Genomic DNA, 22,606 nt, shown 5'->3' on the forward strand with positions numbered 1-22,606 from the left:
GGCTGAGCGTGCAAGGTGAGGGCCTGGGGGGGCCTGCCCGGCTGAGCGTGCAAGGTGAGGGCCTGGGGGGGTCTGCCCGGCTGAGCGTGCAAGGGGAGGGCCTGGGGGGCCTGCCCGGCTGAGCGTGCAAGGTGAGGGCCTGGGGGGTCTGCCCGGCTGAGCGTGCAAGGGGAGGGCCTGGGGGGGTCTGCCCGGCTGAGCGTGCAAGGGGAGGGCCTGGGGGGGTCTGCCCGGCTGAGCGTGCAAGGGGAGGGCCTGGGGGCCTGCCCGGCTGAGCGTGCAAGGGGAGGGCCTGGGGGGTTCTGCCCGGCTGAGCGTGCAAGGGGAGGGCCTGGGGGGTCTGCCCGGCGGGAAGGAGGGGCCTGGGGGGGCCTGCCTGGCTGAGCGTGCAAGGTGAGGGCCTGGGGGGCCTGCCCGGCTGAGCGTGCAAGGGGAGGGCCTGGGGGGCCTGCCCGGCTGAGCGTGCAAGGGGAGGGCCTGGGGGGCCTGCCTGGCTGAGCGTGCAAGGTGAGGGCCTGGGGGGCCTGCCCGGCTGAGCGTGCAAGGGGAGGGCCTGGGGGGTGCTGCCCGGCTGAGCGTGCAAGGGGAGGGCCTGGGGGGGTCTGCCCGGCTGAGCGTGCAAGGTGAGGGCCTGGGGGGCCTGCCCGGCTGAGCGTGCAAGGTGAGGGCCTGGGGGGGCCTGCCCGGCTGAGCGTGCAAGGGGAGGGCCTGGGGGGTCTGCCCGGCTGAGCGTGCAAGGTGAGGGCCTGGGGGGGTCTGCCTGGCTGAGCGTGCAAGGTGAGGGCCTGGGGGGGCCTGCCCGGCTGAGCGTGCAAGGTGAGGGCCTGGGGGGGTCTGCCCGGCTGAGCGTGCAAGGTGAGGGCCTGGGGGGCCTGCCCTGCTGAGCGTGCAAGGTGAGGGCCTGGGGGGCCTGCCCTGCTGAGCGTGCAAGGTGAGGGCCTGGGGGGTCTGCCCTGCTGGGCGTGCAAGGTGAGGGCCTGGGGGGTCTGCCCGGCTGAGCGTGCAAGGTGAGGGCCTGGGGGGCCTGCCCTGCTGAGCGTGCAAGGGGAGGGCGGGGGGGGTGCTGCCCGGCTGAGCGTGCAAGGTGAGGGCCTGGGGGGTCTGCCCGGCTGAGCGTGCAAGGGGAGGGCCTGGGGGGCTGCCCGGCTGAGCGTGCAAGGTGAGGGCCTGGGGGGTCTGCCCGGCTGAGCGTGCAAGGTGAGGGCCTGGGGGGTCTGCCCGGCTGAGCGTGCAAGGGGAGGGTCTGGGGGGCCTGCCCGGCGGGAAGGGGAGGGTCTGGGGGGCCTGCCCGGCGGGAAGCCCCAGCCCTGCACCCCCGTCCGCTGCCAGAGTCGAAGGGTTATTGGTTCCCAGAGCCGCCGCGGGTTTGGGGTCGCTGTCGCCGCAGGGCCAGGGCAGGCAGCCTCATTCACGGGCCCTGAACCCCCCTTCCTGCTCCCAGGCTGCTCTCCTCACCCTACCCAGCCGCCTCCTCCAGTGCCCTGCCCCCCAGGTGCTCTCTGCTGTCACAGCCTCAGGAGGGGAGAGGCTGCACATACCGGCCTCCCTTTCCTCATCAGTTAGTGCTGCAGGCCCGGGGAAACTGAGGCGCGCACACACTCACACACCCGGCACTCCAGAGCAGCATAGGGCAGTAGGATCACATGGACCCCCTCAGACACACGGTGACCGGCATTGCCAAAGTGGCCTGCCCCCCACCGTGGCCCAGCGGGCAAGGGGAGGCCCTGGGGCGGGACCGGCCCGGCTGAGCATGCGAGGGAGGTGAGTCTGGGGGAGGTCTCAGGAAGGTCTCGGGGGGATCTCTCACAGGCTGTGGGGGATAGTCCCTAGGAGGTTGCCCGGGGGTCTCTCGGGACCTGGCCAGCGGGGGCAGGGTGCCCGGGGCTCTCGGGGCCTGGCCAGCAGCGGGGGGGTGCCCGGGGGGTCTCTCGGGGCCTGGCCAGCGGGGGAGGTGTCCGGGGGTCTCTCGGGGCCTGGCCAGCGGGGGAAGTGTCTGGGGGTCTCTCAGGGCCTGGCCAGCGGCGGGTGGGTGCCCGGGGGTCTCTCTCTGGGGCCCGGCCAGCGGGGGAGGTGTCTGGGGGTCTCTCGGGGCCCGGCCGGCGGCGGGGGGGTGCCCGGGGGTCTCTCTCTGGGGCCCGGCCGGCGGGCAGGGTGCCCGGGGGGGTCTCAGGGCCTGGCCAGCGGCAGGGGGGTGCCCGGGGGGTCTCAGGGCCTGGCCAGCGGCGGGGGGGTGCCCGGGGGTCTCTCGGGGCTTGGCCAGCGGCAGGGGGGTGCCCGGGGGTCTCTCGGGGCCTGGCCAGCGGCGGGGGGGTGCCCGGGGATCTCTCGGGGCCTGGCCAGCGGGGGCAGGGTGCCCGGGGGGTCTCAGGGCCTGGCCAGCGGCGGGGGGTGCCCGGGGGTCTCTCGGGGCCTGGCCAGCGGCGGGGGGTGCCCGGGGGTCTCTCGGGGCCTGGCCAGCGGCGGGGGGGTGCCCGGGGGTCTCTCGGGGCCTGGCCAGCGGCGGGGGGTGCCCGGGGGTCTCTCGGGGCCTGGCCAGCGGCGGGGGGTGCCCGGGGGGTCTCAGGGCCTGGCCAGCGGTGGGGGGGTGCCCGGGGGTCTCTCGGGGCCTGGCCAGCGGCGGGGGGTGCCCGGGGGGGTCTCAGGGCCTGGCCAGCGGTGGGGAGGTGCCCGGGGGTCTCAGGGCCTGGCCAGTGGCGGGGGTGCCCGGGGGGTCTCAGGGCCTGGCCAGCGGGGGGGTGCCCGGGGGGTCTCTCGGGGCCTGGCCAGTGGCGGGGGTGCCCGGGGGTCTCAGGGCCTGGCCAGTGGCGGGGGTGCCCGGGGGGTCTCAGGGCCTGGCCAGTGGCGGGGGTGCCCGGGGGTCTCAGGGCCTGGCCAGCGGCGGGGGTGCCCCGGGGGGTCTCTCGGGGCCTGGCCAGCGGCGGGGGGCCCGCCGGGGGGTGCCCGGGGAGTCTCAGGGCCTGGCCAGCGGCGGGGGGTGCCCGGGGGTCTCTCGGGGCCTGGCCAGCGGCGGGGGGGTGCCCGGGGGTCTCTCGGGGCCTGGCCAGCGGCGGGGGGTGCCCGGGGGTCTCTCGGGGCCTGGCCAGCGGTGGGGGGGTGCCCGGGGGGTCTCAGGGCCTGGCCAGCGGCGGGGGGGTGCCCGGGGGGTCTCAGGGCCTGGCCAGTGGCGGGGGTGCCCGGGGGGTCTCAGGGCCTGGCCAGCGGCGGGGGGTGCCCGGGGGGGTCTCTCGGGGCCTGGCCAGTGGCGGGGGTGCCCGGGGAGTCTCAGGGCCTGGCCAGCGGCGGGGGGGTGCCCGGGGGTCTCTCGGGGCCTGGCCAGCGGCGGGGGGGTGCCCGGGGGTCTCTCGGGGCCTGGCCAGCGGCGGGGGGTGCCCGGGGGGGTCTCAGGGCCTGGCCAGCGGCGGGGGGTGCCCGGGGGTCTCTCGGGGCCTGGCCAGCGGCGGGGGGTGCCCGGGGGGGTCTCAGGGCCTGGCCAGCGGCGGGGGGGTGCCCGGGGGTCTCTCGGGGCCTGGCCAGCGGCGGGGGGTGCCCGGGGGGGTCTCAGGGCCTGGCCAGCGGCGGGGGGTGCCCGGGGGGGTCTCAGGGCCTGGCCAGCGGCGGGGGGGTGCCCGGGGGGTCTCAGGGCCTGGCCAGCGGCGGGGGGGTGCCCGGGGGGTCTCAGGGCCTGGCCAGTGGCGGGGGTGCCCGGGGGGTCTCAGGGCCTGGCCAGCGGCGGGGGGTGCCCGGGGGGGTCTCTCGGGGCCTGGCCAGCGGCGGGGGGTGCCCGGGGGGGTCTCTCGGGGCCTGGCCAGCGGCGGGGGGTGCCCGGGGGTCTCTCGGGGCCTGGCCAGCGGCGGGGGGGTGCCCGGGGGTCTCTCGGGGCCTGGCCAGCGGCGGGGGGGGGGGGGGTGGGCCCCAGGGGGGGGGGGGGGTCTCAGGGCCTGGCCAGCGGCGGGGGGTGCCCGGGGGGTCTCTCGGGGCCTGGCCAGGGGGGGGTGCCCGGGGGGGTCTCTCGGGGCCTGGCCAGCGGCGGGGGGGTGCCCGGGGAGTCTCAGGGCCTGGCCAGCGGCGGGGGGGTGCCCGGGGGTCTCTCGGGGCCTGGCCAGCGGCGGGGGGTGCCCGGGGGGGTCTCAGGGCCTGGCCAGTGGCGGGGGTGCCCGGGGGGTCTCAGGGCCTGGCCAGCGGCGGGGGGGTGCCCGGGGGTCTCTCGGGGCCTGGCCAGCGGCGGGGGGTGCCCGGGGGGGTCTCTCGGGGCCTGGCCAGCGGCGGGGGGTGCCCGGGGGGGTCTCTCGGGGCCTGGCCAGCGGCGGGGGGGTGCCCGGGGAGTCTCAGGGCCTGGCCAGCGGCGGGGGGGTGCCCGGGGGTCTCTCGGGGCCTGGCCAGCGGCGGGGGGTGCCCGGGGGGTCTCAGGGCCTGGCCAGCGGCGGGGGGTGCCCGGGGGGGTCTCAGGGCCTGGCCCGGGGGTCTCAGGGCTCCTGGTGCTGGCCGTGTGGCAGTGGCAGCTCTGGCCTGGTGCTTACAGAGGCCCAGGTGCGGTTCGTGCGGCGGCTGCAGGACGTGCGGGCGGAGGAGCTGCAGGACGTGGAGCTGGAGGTGGAGCTGAGCTGCGAGGCGGGCGAGGTGCAGTGGCTGAAGCAGGGGGTGCTGGTCCAGCCGGGCAGCAAGTACCAGCTGCGGGAGGCCGGGCGCCGCCGGGGACTGACCATCCGCCGGCTCAGCCCCTCGGACCGCGGCACCTACCGCTGCGAGAGCCTGCACGACCGGACCCAGGCCAGGCTGAGCGTGGAGCGTAGGTGCCCTGCCCGGGCGGGGGAAGGGAGGGGTGGGACCCACAGTGGCCATGGGGAGCCGAGCAACTGCCCCGAAGCTCAGGGGCCGTCCTGGCCGCTGGAGCCGTTCCCCCCGGAGAACTGGGGGCATATGGCCAGCCCATCCCCCGCTGCCATCCCCCCGCTGCCCCCCCGCGCCGGTCCGGGTGCAATCCCACCGCTGCCCCCCCGCGCCGGTCCGGGTGCCATCCCACCGCTGCCCCCCCGCGCCGGTCCGGGTACCATCCCACCGCTGCCCCCCCGCGCCGGTCCGGGTGCCATCCCACCGCTGCCCCCCCGCGCCGGTCCGGGTGCAATCCCACCGCTGCCCCCCCGCGCCGGTCCGGGTGCAATCCCGCCGCTGCCCCCCCGCGCCGGTCCGGGTGCCATCCCACCGCTGCCCCCCCGCGCCGGTCCGGGTGCCATCCCACCGCTGCCCCCCCGCGCCGGTCCGGGTGCCATCCCACCGCTGCCCCCCCGCGCCGGTCCGGGTGCCATCCCACCGCTGCCCCCCCGCGCCGGTCCGGGTGCAATCCCACCGCTGCCCCCCCGCGCCGGTCCGGGTGCAATCCCGCCGCTGCCCCCCCGCGCCGGTCCGGGTGCAATCCCGCCACTGCCCCCCCCGCGCCGGTCCGGGTGCCATCCCACCGCTGCCCCCCGCGCCGGTCCGGGTGCCATCCCACCGCTGCCCCCCCGCGCCGGTCCGGGTGCCATCCCACCGCTGCCCCCCCGCGCCGGTCCGGGTGCAATCCCACCGCTGCCCCCGCGCCGGTCCGGGTGCAATCCCGCCGCTGCCCCCCCGCGCCGGTCCGGGTGCAATCCCGCCGCTGCCCCCCCGCGCCGGTCCGGGTGCCATCCCGCCGCTGCCCCCCCACGCCGGTCTGGGTGCCATCCCCCCGCTGCCCTCCTGCGCCGGTCCGGGTGCCATCCCACCGCTGCCCCCCCGCGCCGGTCCGGGTGCCATCCCACCGCTGCCCCCCCGCGCCGGTCCGGGTGCAATCCCACTGCTGCCCCCCCGCGCCAGTCCGGGTGCAATCCCACCGCTGCCCCCCAGCATGGCTCTCTTGCAGCCCGAAAGGTGTCCGTGCGGAAGCCGCTGTCGGATGTGGAGACCTTTGAGAAGGAGACGGCCACGCTGCAGCTGGAGCTGTCCCACGCCGACGTGCCCGGGCTGTGGACACGGGATGGCATCCGGGTGAAGCCCAGCCGGACCTGCCGGGTCAGCGCCACGGGCTGCGTGCACAGCCTGACGCTGCTGGGGCTCACGCTGCAGGATTCAGGGACCATCACGTTCACTGCTGACACCTTGCGCTCCAGCGCCCGCCTGACTGTCAGAGGTGGGGCTCCGCTGTGGGTCGCGCCACGTGTCAGACCTGGGGGGCCCAGGAACACAGGCTCCCCTCAGCCTGACGCTCTGCAGTGCCCAGCCAGGAGCTCCCTGCTGTGAGCTTCCCCACAGCAGTGTCCTGTGTCCCTCTGGTCCCCTCCTCCTGCGCTGACCCTTGGGCCTGTGTCTCTCCCCACAGAGCTGCCCGTGGCCATGGTGAAGGCCCCCCGGGATGTGGGTGTCCCGGAGACGGGGGCTGCCAGCTTTGAGTGCGAGCTGTCCCGGGCCCTGGCGGAGGTGAAGTGGTACAAGGTGAGGGCGGGTGCCTGGTGCCAGTCGGGCTGGGGGCTCGCGGGACGGTGCCCCAGGGGGCTGCAGGTCTCAGCCCCTCGGGCGGCCCCTGACTCCGTGTCCCTGCAGGACGGGGCAGCGCTGCGAGTGGGGCCCCGGTGCCGCATTTACTCCGTGGGCCGCCGGCGCCTGCTGCAGCTCAGCCACTGCCGCCTGGAGGACGCGGGCGAGTACGTGTGCGACGCGGGTGACTGCCGGGCCGCTGCCAGGCTGCGGGTCTACGGTACGCGGGCAGCCTGGGGCGGGCGGGGGGGGAGACGGGGCCACCCTTAGGCCCCCAAGGGCTCTGTGGCTCCGGGACTCCAGGGTTCTGTTGCTGGCCTGTCCCGTGCAGAGCGCCTGGTGCAGATCGTGCAGGAACTGGCCGACGTGCACGTGCGGGAGGACGAGAACGCCGTCTTCACCTGCCAGGTGTCGCACGAGGACGTGAAGGGCGAGTGGTTCAGGGGCAGTGAGAAAATCAAAGCCACAAGCACGGTGAAAATTCGGCAGGAGGGTGAGTGTCCCCTGCCCCCCCCACGTGTGTCCCCGTGTCCGGCTGCTGCCCTTACACCGACGCGCTCGCCCTGCGCTGGGATGGGGGGAGGAGCCCTGGCAGATCCCGGGGCTACTGGCAGGAGTGCACAGCGTGGGGCCTAGTTCAGACAGGTGTGCTGTCGGGCGCACGCACACACACACACACGCTGTGATGGGGCACACACACACACACACCCTATTGCTCCCCCCCCACACACACCCTATTGCTCCCCCCCCACACACACACCCTATTGCTCCCCCCCCACACACACACCCTACACACACACACACACACACCCTATTGCTCCCCACACACACGCACACACACCCTATTGCTCCCCACACACACGCGTGCGCGCGCACACACACACACACCCTATTGCTCCCCACACACACGCGTGCGCGCACACACACACACACACCCTATTGCTCCCCACACACACGCGCACGCGCACACACACACCCTATTGCTCCCTACACACACACACACACACACCCTATTGCTCCCCACACATACGCGTGCGCGCACACACACACACACCCTATTGCTCCCCACACACACGCGTGCGCGCACACACACACACACACACACACACACCCTATTGCTCCCCACACACACGCGTGCTCGTGCACACACATACACACCCTATTGCTCCCCACACACACGCGTGCGCGCACACACACACACACACCCTATTGCTCCCCACACACACACGCGCACGCGCACACACACACCCTATTGCTCCCTACACACACACACACACACACACACCCTATTGCTCCCCACACATACGCGTGCGCGCACACACACACACACCCTATTGCTCCCCACACACACGCGTGCGCGCACACACACACACACACACACACCCTATTGCTCCCCACACACACGCGCGCGCGCGCGCACACACCCTATTGCTCCCCCCCCACACACACACCCTATTGCTCCCCACACACACACACACACACACACACCCTATTGCTCCCCACACACACACACACCCTATTGCTCCCCACACACACGCGCGCGCACACACACACACCTTATTGCTCCACACACACACACACACACACACCCTATTGCTCCCCACACACACGCACACGCACACACCCTATTGCTCCCCACACACACGCGCGCGCACACACACACACACACACACCCTATTGCTCCCCCCCCACACACACCCTATTGCTCCACACACACACACACACACACACACACACACACACACACACACACACACACACACCTATTGCTCCCCACACATGCACACACACACCCATGCTGTGATGGGGCACGCACGCACGCACGCACGCACACACACACACACCCTATTGCTCCCCACACACGCGCACACACACACCCATGCTGTGATGGGGCGCGCACACATGCACACATACACCTACGCTGTGATGGGGCACACACGCTGTGATGGGGCGCGCATGCGCACACACACACACCCTATTGCTCCCCACACGCGCACACACAAACCCATGCTGTGATGGGGCGCACACACGCTGTGATGGGGTGTGGATGCACACACACACACCCTGTTGCTCCCCACACACACACACACACACCCTGTTGCTCCCCCCCCACACACCCTATTGCTCCCCCCCCACACGCTGTGATGGGGCGTGCGCGCACACACATGCGTACACACCTTATTGCTCGCCACACACGCACTCACACACAAACACCCCCCATACACTCTATTGCTACACACAAACACCACACACACACCCTATTGCTCCCCATACACATGCGCACACACCCTATTGCTCCCCATACACACACACACAAACACCCCCCACACACTCTATTGCTACACACAAACACCACACACACACCCTATTGCTCCCCCCCCACACACTCTATTGCTACACACATAAACACCACACACACACCCCTATTGCTTCCCCCCCCACACACACACAAACACCCCCCCACACCCTATTCCCCCCCACAAACACCCCCCACACACTCTATTGCTACACACACACACAAACACCACACACACACCCTATTGCTCCACACACACACACACCCCCCCCACACTCTATTGCTCCCCCCCCACAAAAACCCCCCCCACACTCTATTGCTACACACACACACACACACACACACACACACACACCCTATTGCTCCCCACAAACACGCTGGCTGCAATTCATCCAGGGCCACGTGCTCTGCCCACTGCTCCGTGTCTCAGCCCCGCCTGGCTGACCTCCCAGCTCGGCGTCACGTCCCCAGCCAGGCCCAGACCCACCGTTAGCCCTGCCTCCGTCCCAGGCGCTTTGCTGTAGGGGTGGGGCAGGGGCCCTGCCCCGGGGAGATGCCCCTGCAGCCCCCCCAGGTTGCCCTGCAGTGGTGAGGCCGCGGCTGGGGGCGTCATGCCAGCGCCTTCCCCCACAGGCCCCCGGCACTTCCTGCTCATCTGCAGCGTGCGGCCGGAGGACGCGGGACGCATCCGCTTTGTCGCCAAGGCGGCCGCCTCGGAAGCCAGCCTGCACGTGGAGGGTAACCTTCCCGCGGCCCCGGTCGGCAGCTGGGGCAAGCGGGGGACGGGCTGGCGGGGCGGGCGGGGGGAAGCGTCTGGCGGGGGATGGGCGGGCGGGGGGGAAGCGTCTGGCGGGGGACGGGCTGGCGGGGCGGGCGGGGGGAAGCGTCTGGCGGGGGATGGGCTGGCGGGGCGGGCGGGGGGAAGCGTCTGGCGGGGGATGGGCTGGCAGGGCGGGCGGGGGGAAGCGTCTGGCGGGGGACGGGCTGGCGGGGCGGGCGGGGGAAGCGTCTGGCGGGGGACGGGCTGGCGGGGCGGGCGGGGGGAAGCGTCTGGCGGGGGACGGGCGGGCGAGGGGAAGCGTCTGGCGGGGGACGGGCTGGCGGGGGAAGCGTCTGGCGGGGGACGGGCCGGCGGGGGACGGGCCGGCGGGGGTAGGGATATTAAATGGCGTTTCATTGCTCTTTGACTAGTCGATGGAATTTCCATCCGCTAATCGGTTAGCTGACAGGGGGGAAGTGCGGGGTTGGCTCCCGGCCCCGCCGCGGCTCTGCCCTCCCCACGTCTCAAGGGCCGCCCAGCGCAGGGCCCTGGGTGCGAGCCGGGAATCAGCTGGTTCCAAGCCCCCCCTCTGCCTCCCCTGCGCAGATGGCGCTGGGTGGTGGTTCGGCTGTTCACCGGGCTCCCACCAGCTCCTGGTCTCCGCCCGCTTGCTGCCCCTCTCTGACGGAGTCCGATGCGCTCGCCTGGTCGCTCCCTGCCTGTGGGGCGGGTGCAGGGCGTGAGGGGAGTGACCCCCCGCCCCTCGCTCGGCCCCTCCCCACCCTCTCCTGCCCGGTGGGCTCACGGGTGCCTCTCCGCGGCAGCGCTCCCCATCCGGATCGTGAAGCCGCTGCGCGACAAGACGGCGCTGGCGCGGCACAAGGCCACGCTGGAGTGCACGGTGTCGCACGCCCGCGGGCGCGTGCGCTGGTTCCGCGGAGACACCGAGATCTTCGCCAGCGACAAGTACGAGATCTGCAACCTCGACTGCTACCGGACCCTCGTCATCCACCGGGTGGGGCCGGACGACGAGGCCTCCTACACCTGCGACGCCTTCGACGACCGCTCCTCCGCGCGCCTGCTGGTGGAGGGTGAGGCGCCCGCGCGGCTCCGGGCTGGGTGTGGGGCGGTGCCCCCGCCGTGCTGGGCCATGCAGCCTGGGCAGGTGTCGGGGGGGCCGGGCTGGGTGTGGGGCGGTGCCCCCGCCGTGCTGGGCCGTGCAGCCTGGGCAGGTGTCGGGGGGGCCGGGCTGGGTGTGGGGCGGTGCCCCCGCCGTGCTGGGCCGTGCAGCCTGGGCAGGTGCCGGGGGGGCCGGGCTGGGTGTGGGGCGGTGCCCCCGCCGTGCTGGGCCGTGCAGCCTGGGCAGGTGTCGGGGGGGCCGGGCTGGGTGTGGGGCGGTGCCCCCGCCGTGCTGGGCCGTGCAGCCTGGGCAGGTGTCGGGGGGGCCGGGCTGGGTGTGGGGCGGTGCCCCCGCCGTGCTGGGCCGTGCAGCCTGGGCAGGTGTCGGGGGGCCGGGCTGGGTGTGGGGCGGTGCCCCCGCCGTGCTGGGCCGTGCAGCCTGGGCAGGTGCCGGGGGGGCCGGGCTGGGTGTGGGGCGGTGCCCCCGCCGTGCTGGGCCGTGCAGCCCGGGCAGGTGTCGGGGGGGCCGGGCTGGGTGTGGGGCGGTGCCCCCGCCGTGCTGGGCCGTGCAGCCCGGGCAGGTGTCGGGGGGGGCCGGGCTGGGTGTGGGGCGGTGCCCCCGCCGTGCTGGGCCGTGCAGCCTGGGCAGGTGTCGGGGGGGCCGGGCTGGGTGTGGGGCGGTGCCCCCGCCGTGCTGGGCCGTGCAGCCTGGGCAGGTGTCGGGGGGGCCCGAGAGGCTGGGGCTGGGGCTGGGGCTGGGGCTGGGGCTCGGGCTGGGGCAGGTGCCGGGGGGGCCCGAGAGGCTGGGGCTGGGTGTGGGGCTGGGGCTGGGGCTGGGGCTGGGGCAGGTGCCGGGGGGGCCCGAGAGGCTGGGGCTGGGGCTGGGGCTGGGGCTGGGGCTGGGGCTGGGGCAGGTGCCGGGGGGGCCCGAGAGGCTGGGGCTGGGGCTGGGGCTGCCTGTGCTCCGGAGCAGCGGCTGCTGATGGTCTCTGCTGGCTCAGTCCCCAGGCGTGTCCCGGCCTGAGGCTCCGGGTGGGCGTCCCCAGCAGCCCAGGCAACTCGGACCCAGAGTCCTGCTCTGTCCTGGGTCCCCCCCCCCACCTGGGAGCCGTGGCCTTGTCCTGGCTGGGCTCTGTCCTGGGTCCCCCCCCCACCTGGGAGCCGTGGCCTTGTCCTGGCTGGGCTCTGTCCTGGGTCCCCCCCCCCACCTGGGAGCCGTGGCCTTGTCCTGGCTGGGCTCTGTCCTGGGTCCCCCCCCCACCTGGGAGCCGTGGCCTTGTCCTGGCTGGGCTCTGTCCTGGGTCCCCCCCCCGCCTGGGAGCCGTGGCCTTGTCCTGGCTGGGCTCTGTCCTGGGTCCCCCCCCCCACCTGGGAGCCGTGGCCTTGTCCTGGCTGGGCTCTGTCCTGGGTCCCCCCCCCCGCCTGGGAGCCGTGGCCTTGTCCTGGCTGGGCTCTGTCCTGGGTCCCCCCCCCCACCTGGGAGCCGTGGCCTTGTCCTGGCTGGGCTCTGTCCTGGGTCCCCCCCCCCCACCTGGGAGCCGTGGCCTTGTCCTGGCTGGGCTCTGTCCTGGGTCCCCCCCCCCCACCTGGGAGCCGTGGCCTTGTCCTGGCTGGGCTCTGTCCTGGGTCCCCCCCCCCACCTGGGAGCCGTGGCCTTGTCCTGGCTGGGCTCTGTCCTGGGTCCCCCCCCCCACCTGGGAGCCGTGGCCTTGTCCTGGCTGGGCTCTGTCCTGAGTCCCCCCCCCCACCTGGGAGCCGTGGCCTTGTCCTGGCTGGGCTCTGTCCTGGGTCCCCCCCCCACCTGGGAGCCGTGGCCTTGTCCTGGCTGGGCTCTGTCCTGGGTCCCCCCCCCCACCTGGGAGCCGTGGCCTTGTCCTGGCTGGGCTCTGTCCTGGGTCCCCCCCCCCCACCTGGGAGCCGTGGCCTTGTCCTGGCTGGGCTCTGTCCTGGGTCCCCCCCCCCACCTGGGAGCCGTGGCCTTGTCCTGGCTGGGCTCTGTCCTGGGTCCCCCCCCCACCTGGGAGCCGTGGCCTTGTCCTGGCTGGGCTCTGTCCTGAGTCCCCCCCCCCACCTGGGAGCCGTGGCCTTGTCCTGGCTGGGCTCTGTCCTGGGTCCCCCCCCCCCCACCTGGGAGCCGTGGCCTTGTCCTGGCTGGGCTCTGTCCTGGGTCCCCCCCCCACCTGGGAGCCGTGGCCTTGTCCTGGCTGGGCTCTGTCCTGGGTCCCCCCCCCACCTGGGAGCCGTGGCCTTGTCCTGGCTGGGCTCTGTCCTGGGTCCCCCCCCCCACCTGGGAGCCGTGGCCTTGTCCTGGCTGGGCTCTGTCCTGAGTCCCCCCCCCCACCTGGGAGCCGTGGCCTTGTCCTGGCTGGGCTCTGTCCTGGGTCCCCCCCCCACCTGGGAGCCGTGGCCTTGTCCTGGCTGGGCTCTGTCCTGGGTCCCCCCCCCCCGCCTGGGAGCCGTGGCCTTGTCCTGGCTGGGCTCTGTCCTGGGTCCCCCCCCCCACCTGGGAGCCGTGGCCTTGTCCTGGCTGGGCTCTGTCCTGGGTCCCCCCCCCCCCCCCACCTGGGAGCCGTGGCCTTGTCCTGGCTGGGCTCTGTCCTGGGTCCCCCCCCCCCCCACCTGGGAGCCGTGGCCTTGTCCTGGCTGGGCTCTGTCCTGGGTCCCCCCCCCCCACCTGGGAGCCGTGGCCTTGTCCTGGCTGGGCTCTGTCCTGGGTCCCCCCCCCACCTGGGAGCCGTGGCCTTGTCCTGGCTGGGCTCTGTCCTGGGTCCCCCCCCCCACCTGGGAGCCGTGGCCTTGTCCTGGCTGGGCTCTGTCCTGGGTCCCCCCCCCACCTGGGAGCCGTGGCCTTGTCCTGGCTGGGCTCTGTCCTGGGTCCCCCCCCCCACCTGGGAGCCGTGGCCTTGTCCTGGCTGGGCTCTGTCCTGGGTCCCCCCCCCCCCTGGGAGCCGTGGCCTTGTCCTGGCTGGGCTCTGTCCTGGGTCCCCCCCCCCACCTGGGAGCCGTGGCCTTGTCCTGGCTGGGCTCTGTCCTGGGTCCACCCCCCCCCACCTGGGAGCCGTGGCCTTGTCCTGGCTGGGCTCTGTCCTGAGTCCCCCCCCCCACCTGGGAGCCGTGGCCTTGTCCTGGCTGGGCTCTGTCCTGAGTCCCCCCCCCCACCTGGGAGCCGTGGCCTTGTCCTGGCTGGGCTCTGTCCTGGGTCCCCCCCCCACCTGGGAGCCGTGGCCTTGTCCTGGCTGGGCTCTGTCCTGGGTCCCCCCCCCACCTGGGAGCCGTGGCCTTGTCCTGGCTGGGCTCTGTCCTGGGTCCCCCCCCCCACCTGGGAGCCGTGGCCTTGTCCTGGCTGGGCTCTGTCCTGGGTCCCCCCCCCCACCTGGGAGCCGTGGCCTTGTCCTGGCTGGGCTCTGTCCTGGGTCCCCCCCCCCACCTGGGAGCCGTGGCCTTGTCCTGGCTGGGCTCTGTCCTGAGTCCCCCCCCCCACCTGGGAGCCGTGGCCTTGTCCTGGCTGGGCTCTGTCCTGAGTCCCCCCCCCCACCTGGGAGCCGTGGCCTTGTCCTGGCTGGGCTCTGTCCTGGGTCCCCCCCCCCACCTGGGAGCCGTGGCCTTGTCCTGGCTGGGCTCTGTCCTGGGTCCCCCCCCCCCACCTGGGAGCCGTGGCCTTGTCCTGGCTGGGCTCTGTCCTGGGTCCCCCCCCCCCACCTGGGAGCCGTGGCCTTGTCCTGGCTGGGCTCTGTCCTGGGTCCCCCCCCCCACCTGGGAGCCGTGGCCTTGTCCTGGCTGGGCTCTGTCCTGGGTCCCCCCCCCACCTGGGAGCCGTGGCCTTGTCCTGGCTGGGCTCTGTCCTGGGTCCCCCCCCCCCACCTGGGAGCCGTGGCCTTGTCCTGGCTGGGCTCTGTCCTGGGTCCCCCCCCCCACCTGGGAGCCGTGGCCTTGTCCTGGCTGGGCTCTGTCCTGGGTCCCCCCCCCCACCTGGGAGCCGTGGCCTTGTCCTGGCTGGGCTCTGTCCTGGGTCCCCCCCCCACCTGGGAGCCGTGGCCTTGTCCTGGCTGGGCTCTGTCCTGGGTCCCCCCCCCCCACCTGGGAGCCGTGGCCTTGTCCTGGCTGGGCTCTGTCCTGGGTCCCCCCCCCCACCTGGGAGCCGTGGCCTTGTCCTGGCTGGGCTCTGTCCTGGGTCCCCCCCCCACCTGGGAGCCGTGGCCTTGTCCTGGCTGGGCTCTGTCCTGGGTCCCCCCCCCACCTGGGAGCCGTGGCCTTGTCCTGGCTGGGCTCTGTCCTGGGTCCCCCCCCCCACCTGGGAGCCGTGGCCTTGTCCTGGCTGGGCTCTGTCCTGGGTCCACCCCCCCCCACCTGGGAGCCGTGGCCTTGTCCTGGCTGGGCTCTGTCCTGAGTCCCCCCCCCCACCTGGGAGCCGTGGCCTTGTCCTGGCTGGGCTCTGTCCTGAGTCCCCCCCCCACCTGGGAGCCGTGGCCTTGTCCTGGCTGGGCTCTGTCCTGGGTCCCCCCCCCCACCTGGGAGCCGTGGCCTTGTCCTGGCTGGGCTCTGTCCTGGGTCCCCCCCCCCACCTGGGAGCCGTGGCCTTGTCCTGGCTGGGCTCTGTCCTGGGTCCCCCCCCCCCACCTGGGAGCCGTGGCCTTGTCCTGGCTGGGCTCTGTCCTGGGTCCCCCCCCCCACCTGGGAGCCGTGGCCTTGTCCTGGCTGGGCTCTGTCCTGAGTCCCCCCCCCCACCTGGGAGCCGTGGCCTTGTCCTGGCTGGGCTCTGTCCTGGGTCCACCCCCCCCCACCTGGGAGCCGTGGCCTTGTCCTGGCTGGGCTCTGTCCTGAGTCCCCCCCCCACCTGGGAGCCGTGGCCTTGTCCTGGCTGGGCTCTGTCCTGAGTCCCCCCCCCCACCTGGGAGCCGTGGCCTTGTCCTGGCTGGGCTCTGTCCTGGGTCCCCCCCCCCACCTGGGAGCCGTGGCCTTGTCCTGGCTGGGCTCTGTCCTGGGTCCCCCCCCCCCCACCTGGGAGCCGTGGCCTTGTCCTGGCTGGGCTCTGTCCTGGGTCCCCCCCCCCACCTGGGAGCCGTGGCCTTGTCCTGGCTGGGCTCTGTCCTGGGTCCACCCCCCCCCACCTGGGAGCCGTGGCCTTGTCCTGGCTGGGCTCTGTCCTGAGTCCCCCCCCCACCTGGGAGCCGTGGCCTTGTCCTGGCTGGGCTCTGTCCTGGGTCCCCCCCCCACCTGGGAGCCGTGGCCTTGTCCTGGCTGGGCTCTGTCCTGGGTCCCCCCCCCCACCTGGGAGCCGTGGCCTTGTCCTGGCTGGGCTCTGTCCTGGGTCCCCCCCCCCCACCTGGGAGCCGTGGCCTTGTCCTGGCTGGGCTCTGTCCTGGGTCCCCCCCCCCCACCTGGGAGCCGTGGCCTTGTCCTGGCTGGGCTCTGTCCTGAGTCCCCCCCCCCACCTGGGAGCCGTGGCCTTGTCCTGGCTGGGCTCTGTCCTGGGTCCCCCCCCCCACCTGGGAGCCGTGGCCTTGTCCTGGCTGGGCTCTGTCCTGGGTCCCCCCCCCCCCCCGCCTGGGAGCCGTGGCCTTGTCCTGGCTGGGCTCTGTCCTGGGTCCCCCCCCCCACCTGGGAGCCGTGGCCTTGTCCTGGCTGGGCTCTGTCCTGGGTCCCCCCCCCCCACCTGGGAGCCGTGGCCTTGTCCTGGCTGGGCTCTGTCCTGGGTCCCCCCCCCCACCTGGGAGCCGTGGCCTTGTCCTGGCTGGGCTCTGTCCTGGGTCCCCCCCCCCCACCTGGGAGCCGTGGCCTTGTCCTGGCTGGGCTCTGTCCTGGGTCCCCCCCCCCACCTGGGAGCCGTGGCCTTGTCCTGGCTGGGCTCTGTCCTGGGTCCCCCCCCCCCACCTGGGAGCCGTGGCCTTGTCCTGGCTGGGCTCTGTCCTGGGTCCCCCCCCACCTGGGAGCCGTGGCCTTGTCCTGGCTGGGCTCTGTCCTGGGTCCCCCCCCCACCTGGGAGCCGTGGCCTTGTCCTGGCTGGGCTCTGTCCTGGGTCCCCCCCCCCCTGGGAGCCGTGGCCTTGTCCTGGCTGGGCTCTGTCCTGGGTCCCCCCCCCCACCTGGGAGCCGTGGCCTTGTCCTGGCTGGGCTCTGTCCTGGGTCCACCCCCCCCCCACCTGGGAGCCGTGGCCTTGTCCTGGCTGGGCTCTGTCCTGAGTCCCCCCCCCCACCTGGGAGCCGTGGCCTTGTCCTGGCTGGGCTCTGTCCTGAGTCCCCCCCCCCACCTGGGAGCCGTGGCCTTGTCCTGGCTGGGCTCTGTCCTGGGTCCCCCCCCACCTGGGAGCCGTGGCCTTGTCCTGGCTGGGCTCTGTCCTGGGTCCCCCCCCCACCTGGGAGCCGTGGCCTTGTCCTGGCTGGGCTCTGTCCTGGGTCCCCCCCCCACCTGGGAGCCGTGGCCTTGTCCTGGCTGGGCTCTGTCCTGGGTCCCCCCCCCACCTGGGAGCCGTGGCCTTGTCCTGGCTGGGCTCTGTCCTGAGTCCCCCCCCCCACCTGGGAGCCGTGGCCTTGTCCTGGCTGGGCTCTGTCCTGAGTCCCCCCCCCACCTGGGAGCCGTGGCCTTGTCCTGGCTGGGCTCTGTCCTGGGTCCCCCCCCCCACCTGGGAGCCGTGGCCTTGTCCTGGCTGGGCTCTGTCCTGGGTCCCCCCCCCCACCTGGGAGCCGTGGCCTTGTCCTGGCTGGGCTCTGTCCTGGGTCCCCCCCCCCCTGGGAGCCGTGGCCTTGTCCTGGCTGGGCTCTGTCCTGGGTCCCCCCCCCACCTGGGAGCCGTGGCCTTGTCCTGGCTGGGCTCTGTCCTGGGTCCCCCCCCCACCTGGGAGCCGTGGCCTTGTCCTGGCTGGGCTCTGTCCTGGGTCCCCCCCCCCCCACCTGGGAGCCGTGGCCTTGTCCTGGCTGGGCTCTGTCCTGGGTCCCCCCCCCCCACCTGGGAGCCGTGGCCTTGTCCTGGCTGGGCTCTGTCCTGGGTCCCCCCCCCACCTGGGAGCCGTGGCCTTGTCCTGGCTGGGCTCTGTCCTGGGTCCCCCCCCCACCTGGGAGCCGTGGCCTTGTCCTGGCTGGGCTCTGTCCTGGGTCCCCCCCCCCACCTGGGAGCCGTGGCCTTGTCCTGGCTGGGCTCTGTCCTGGGTCCCCCCCCCACCTGGGAGCCGTGGCCTTGTCCTGGCTGGGCTCTGTCCTGGGTCCCCCCCCCACCTGGGAGCCGTGGCCTTGTCCTGGCTGGGCTCTGTCCTGGGTCCCCCCCCCCCTGGGAGCCGTGGCCTTGTCCTGGCTGGGCTCTGTCCTGGGTCCCCCCCCCCACCTGGGAGCCGTGGCCTTGTCCTGGCTGGGCTCTGTCCTGGGTCCACCCCCCCCCACCTGGGAGCCGTGGCCTTGTCCTGGCTGGGCTCTGTCCTGAGTCCCCCCCCCCACCTGGGAGCCGTGGCCTTGTCCTGGCTGGGCTCTGTCCTGAGTCCCCCCCCCCACCTGGGAGCCGTGGCCTTGTCCTGGCTGGGCTCTGTCCTGGGTCCCCCCCCCCCACCTGGGAGCCGTGGCCTTGTCCTGGCTGGGCTCTGTCCTGGGTCCCCCCCCCCACCTGGGAGCCGTGGCCTTGTCCTGGCTGGGCTCTGTCCTGGGTCCCCCCCCCCCCCACCTGGGAGCCGTGGCCTTGTCCTGGCTGGGCTCTGTCCTGGGTCCCCCCCCCCACCTGGGAGCCGTGGCCTTGTCCTGGCTGGGCTCTGTCCTGAGTCCCCCCCCCCACCTGGGAGCCGTGGCCTTGTCCTGGCTGGGCTCTGTCCTGGGTCCACCCCCCCCCCACCTGGGAGCCGTGGCCTTGTCCTGGCTGGGCTCTGTCCTGAGTCCCCCCCCCCACCTGGGAGCCGTGGCCTTGTCCTGGCTGGGCTCTGTCCTGAGTCCCCCCCCCCACCTGGGAGCCGTGGCCTTGTCCTGGCTGGGCTCTGTCCTGGGTCCCCCCCCCCCACCTGGGAGCCGTGGCCTTGTCCTGGCTGGGCTCTGTCCTGGGTCCCCCCCCCCACCTGGGAGCCATGGCCTTGTCCTGGCTGGGCTCTGTCCTGGGTCCACCCCCCCCCCACCTGGGAGCCGTGGCCTTGTCCTGGCTGGGCTCTGTCCTGAGTCCCCCCCCCACCTGGGAGCCGTGGCCTTGTCCTGGCTGGGCTCTGTCCTGGGTCCCCCCCCCCCACCTGGGAGCCGTGGCCTTGTCCTGGCTGGGCTCTGTCCTGGGTCCCCCCCCCCACCTGGGAGCCGTGGCCTTGTCCTGGCTGGGCTCTGTCCTGGGTCCCCCCCCCCCCACCTGGGAGCCGTGGCCTTGTCCTGGCTGGGCTCTGTCCTGGGTCCCCCCCCCCACCTGGGAGCCGTGGCCTTGTCCTGGCTGGGCTCTGTCCTGGGTCCCCCCCCCCACCTGGGAGCCGTGGCCTTGTCCTGGCTGGGCTCTGTCCTGGGTCCCCCCCCCCACCTGGGAGCCGTGGCCTTGTCCTGGCTGGGCTCTGTCCTGGGTCCCCCCCCCCCCACCTGGGAGCCGTGGCCTTGTCCTGGCTGGGCTCTGTCCTGGGTTCCCCCCCCCCCGCCTGGGAGCCGTGGCCTTGTCCTGGCTGGGCTCTGTCCTGGGTCCCCCCCCCGCCTGGGAGCCGTGGCCTTGTCCTGGCTGGGCTCTGTCCTGGGTCCCCCCCCCCACCTGGGAGCCGTGGCCTTGTCCTGGCTGGGCTCTGTCCTGGGTCCCCCCCCCCACCTGGGAGCCGTGGCCTTGTCCTGGCTGGGCTCTGTCCTGGGTCCCCCCCCCCACCTGGGAGCCGTGGCCTTGTCCTGGCTGGGCTCTGTCCTGGGTCCCCCCCCCCACCTGGGAGCCGTGGTCTTGTCCTGGCTGGGCTCTGTCCTGGGCCCCCCCCCCCACCTGGGAGCCGTGGCCTTGTCCTGGCTGGGCTCTGTCCTGGGTCCCCCCCCCCCCACCTGGGAGCCGTGGCCTTGTCCTGGCTGGGCTCTGTCCTGGGTCCCCCCCCCCCCACCTGGGAGCCGTGGCCTTGTCCTGGCTGGGCTCTGTCCTGGGTCCCCCCCCCCCACCTGGGAGCCGTGGCCTTGTCCTGGCTGGGCTCTGTCCTGGGTCCCCCCCCCACCTGGGAGCCGTGGCCTTGTCCTGGCTGGGCTCTGTCCTGGGTTCCCCCCCCCCCCCTCCGCCTGGGAGCCGTGGCCTTGTCCTGGCTGGGCTCTGTCCTGGGTTCCCCCCCCCCCCCGCCTGGGAGCCGTGGCCTTGTCCTGGCTGGGCTCTGTTCTGGGTCCCCCCCCACCCGTGGCTGGGCTCCGTGGCCTTGTCCTGGCTGGGCTCTGTCCTGGGTCCCCCCCCACCCGTGGCTGGGCTCCGTGGCCTTGTTCTGGCTGGGCTCTGGCCTGGGTCCCCCCCCACCCGTGGCTGGGCTCCGTGGCCTTGTCCTGGCTGGGCTCTGTCCTGGGTCCCCCCCCACCCGTGGCTGGGCTCCGTGGCTCTGTCCCGGGGTGGCAGGTGCCCTCCTTGCCCCGCGCTCTGGTGGGGGCCTGTCCGCGCGGGGTCATGGTGCAGGGTCTGTGCATGGGCTGGGAGCTGTCCCTCGCGGGGTGGGGTGCCTGAGCCCCCGCTGGCCCCTGAGTGGCTCCTCTCCTTCGCAGGCCACTAGCTGCCGGCGTCAGCGGAGTCCAGCGGCAGGAGGCCGGCCGGGGCCAGTGGCGCTGCGTGCTGCCCGCCGCGGGACACTGCCCCCCTGGGGGCTCCGGCGTCACCCCTCCCCCCGTTCGACCCCGCAGCGGGGCCCTGCTCGTCTGTTCCCTAGCAACAAGGGCAGCCCCCCATGACCACGGGGCTGGGGGAGCAGCCCAAGGAAGGCCAGGCTGGCTCGGGCGCCCGTGCGAGGGGCCGTACCCCGCGGGTGCTGGGCTCCCAGGCCCATTGGCTGGGGCGGCGCCGGGCACAGAGGATCAGAACTGTGACGGGGGTCCCAGTGGGGGAGGGGCCCATTCCCCAGGGACCCGCCCCCTCCCGCCCGCCACAGACCCCGTCACTTGGCAACGCTCCCCCACTGTGACAAAGTAGGAAAGTTCTTTTCTTTGAATACCGTGTGGGCCTCAGTTTCTCCCCTAAGTACCTATGCGGTGGGGGGCTGGGTGTGCGACCCGACCCCAGGGCCCGTGTGGCTGCGACCGGCCGACACCCTGTCCTGGTGACCGGACCCGACCCCTGCAAGGGGCCAGCCGGGGGGCTGGAGAGCAGACGGGTGACCCGTTTCCCGGGGCGGTGCGGGGGAAGGTGGGTCTAAGGCTGGCTGCCGGGCGGGGTCCGTCTCTGGGTTTGGGACTGGGGGGGGGGCACCTGGAGCCCCCCCAGACGGACGTTGCCGAAGATCCCGGCTCCCTGCACTCACAGGCTCCGTCCTGCGCCAGGTCCCGTCTGTGGCGCCAGCTGGGGCAGGGCCCTTGGGGGGGGGGGGTCCCCAGGGGCCTCGCTGGGGGGGTCATGGGGGTCAGAGCCAGGAGGCGCCGAAGCTGAGCAGGCTCCTTGCCCTGGTGCCCGGCGCCTGAGGGGAGACGCTGCCCAGAGTCAAGCCTGGCTGCCCCCAGCCCTGAGCCCCCCCAATCACCTGGCGGTGCCCAGCCCCCTGAGCCCCCCAATCACCTGGCGGTGCCCAGCCCCCTGAGCCCCCCCAATCACCCGGCGGTGCCCAGCCCCCTGAGCCCCCCAATCACCTGGCGGTGCCCAGCCCCCAATCACCCGGCGCTGCCCAGCCCCCTTTGCCCCCCAATCACCCGGCGCTGCCCAGCCCCTTGAGCCCCCCAATCACCCGGCGGTGCCCAGCCCCCTGAGCCCCCCAATCACCCGGCGGTGCCCAGCCCCCTGAGCCCCCCAATCACCCGGCGGTACCCAGCCCCTTGAGCCCCCCAATCACCTGGCGGTGCCCAGCCCCCTGAGCCCCCCAATCACCCGGCGGTGCCCAGCCCCTGAGCCCCCCCAATCACCCGGCGGTGCCCAGCCCCTTGAGCCCCCCAATCACCTGGCGGTGCCCAGCCCCTTGAGCCCCCCAATCACCTGGCGGTGCCCAGCCCCCTGAGCCCCCCAATCACCTGGCGGTGCCCAGCCCCTTGAGCCCCCCAATCACCTGGCGCTGCCCAGCCCCTTGAGCCCCCCAATCACCTGGCGGTGCCCAGCCCCCCTGAGCCCCCCAATCACCCGGCGGTGCCCAGCCCCCTGAGCCCCCCAATCACCCGGCGGTGCCCAGCCCCTTGAGCCCCCCAATCACCCGGCGGTGCCCAGCCCCCTGAGCCCCCCAATCACCCGGCGGTGCCCAGCCCCTTGAGCCCCCCAATCACCCGGCGGTGCCCAGCCCCCTGAGCCCCCCAATCACCCGGCGGTGCCCAGCCCCCTGAGCCCCCCAATCACCTGGCGCTGCCCAGCCCCCTGAGCCCCCCAATCACCCGGCGGTGCCCGGCCCCCTGAGCCCCCCAATCACCCGGCGGTGCCCAGCCCCCTGAGCCCCCCAATCACCCGGCGGTGCCCAGCCCCCTGAGCCCCCCAATCACCCGGCGGTGCCCGGCCCCTTGAGCCCCCCAATCACCCGGCGGTACCCAGCCCCCTGAGCCCCCCAATCACCCGGCGGTGCCCAGCCCCTTGAGCCCCCCAATCACCTGGCGGTGCCCAGCCCCCTGAGCCCCCCAATCACCCGGCGCTGCCCAGCCCTGAGCCCCCCAATCACCCGGCGGTGCCCAGCCCCTTGAGCCCCCCAATCACCCGGCGCTGCCCAGCCCTGAGCCCCCCAATCACCCGGCGGTGCCCAGCCCCCTGAGCCCCCCAATCACCCGGCGGTGCCCAGCCCCCTGAGCCCCCCAATCACCCGGCGGTGCCCAGCCCCCTGAGCCCCCCAATCACCCGGCGGTGCCCAGCCCTGAGCCCCCCAATCACCCGGCGGTGCCCAGCCCCCTGAGCCCCCCAATCACCCGGCG

At 74.0% G+C, this 22,606-nt stretch overlaps 1 protein-coding gene across 1 annotated transcript in view; it reads left to right on the plus strand.

Moving 5' to 3' along the window:
• Positions 1-21,017, plus strand: part of LOC142823433 (obscurin-like protein 1) — a 78,511-nt gene extending 57,494 nt beyond the window's left edge. Inside the window, exons 7-14 of the mRNA XM_089779994.1 lie at positions 4,499-4,765; positions 5,855-6,121; positions 6,311-6,423; positions 6,532-6,685; positions 6,797-6,958; positions 9,395-9,499; positions 10,346-10,612; positions 20,285-21,017. Coding sequence (XP_089636120.1) covers positions 4,499-4,765; positions 5,855-6,121; positions 6,311-6,423; positions 6,532-6,685; positions 6,797-6,958; positions 9,395-9,499; positions 10,346-10,612; positions 20,285-20,292 — 1,343 coding nt within the window. The 3' untranslated portion in view covers positions 20,293-21,017. The remainder of the gene's footprint in view (positions 1-4,498; positions 4,766-5,854; positions 6,122-6,310; positions 6,424-6,531; positions 6,686-6,796; positions 6,959-9,394; positions 9,500-10,345; positions 10,613-20,284) is intronic.
• Positions 21,018-22,606: the final 1,589 nt, after the last annotated feature.

This window comes from Pelodiscus sinensis, chromosome 7 (genome assembly GCF_052426305.1).
Source record: "Pelodiscus sinensis isolate ZL-2025 chromosome 7, ASM5242630v1, whole genome shotgun sequence".
Lineage (NCBI taxonomy): Eukaryota > Metazoa > Chordata > Testudines > Trionychidae > Pelodiscus > Pelodiscus sinensis.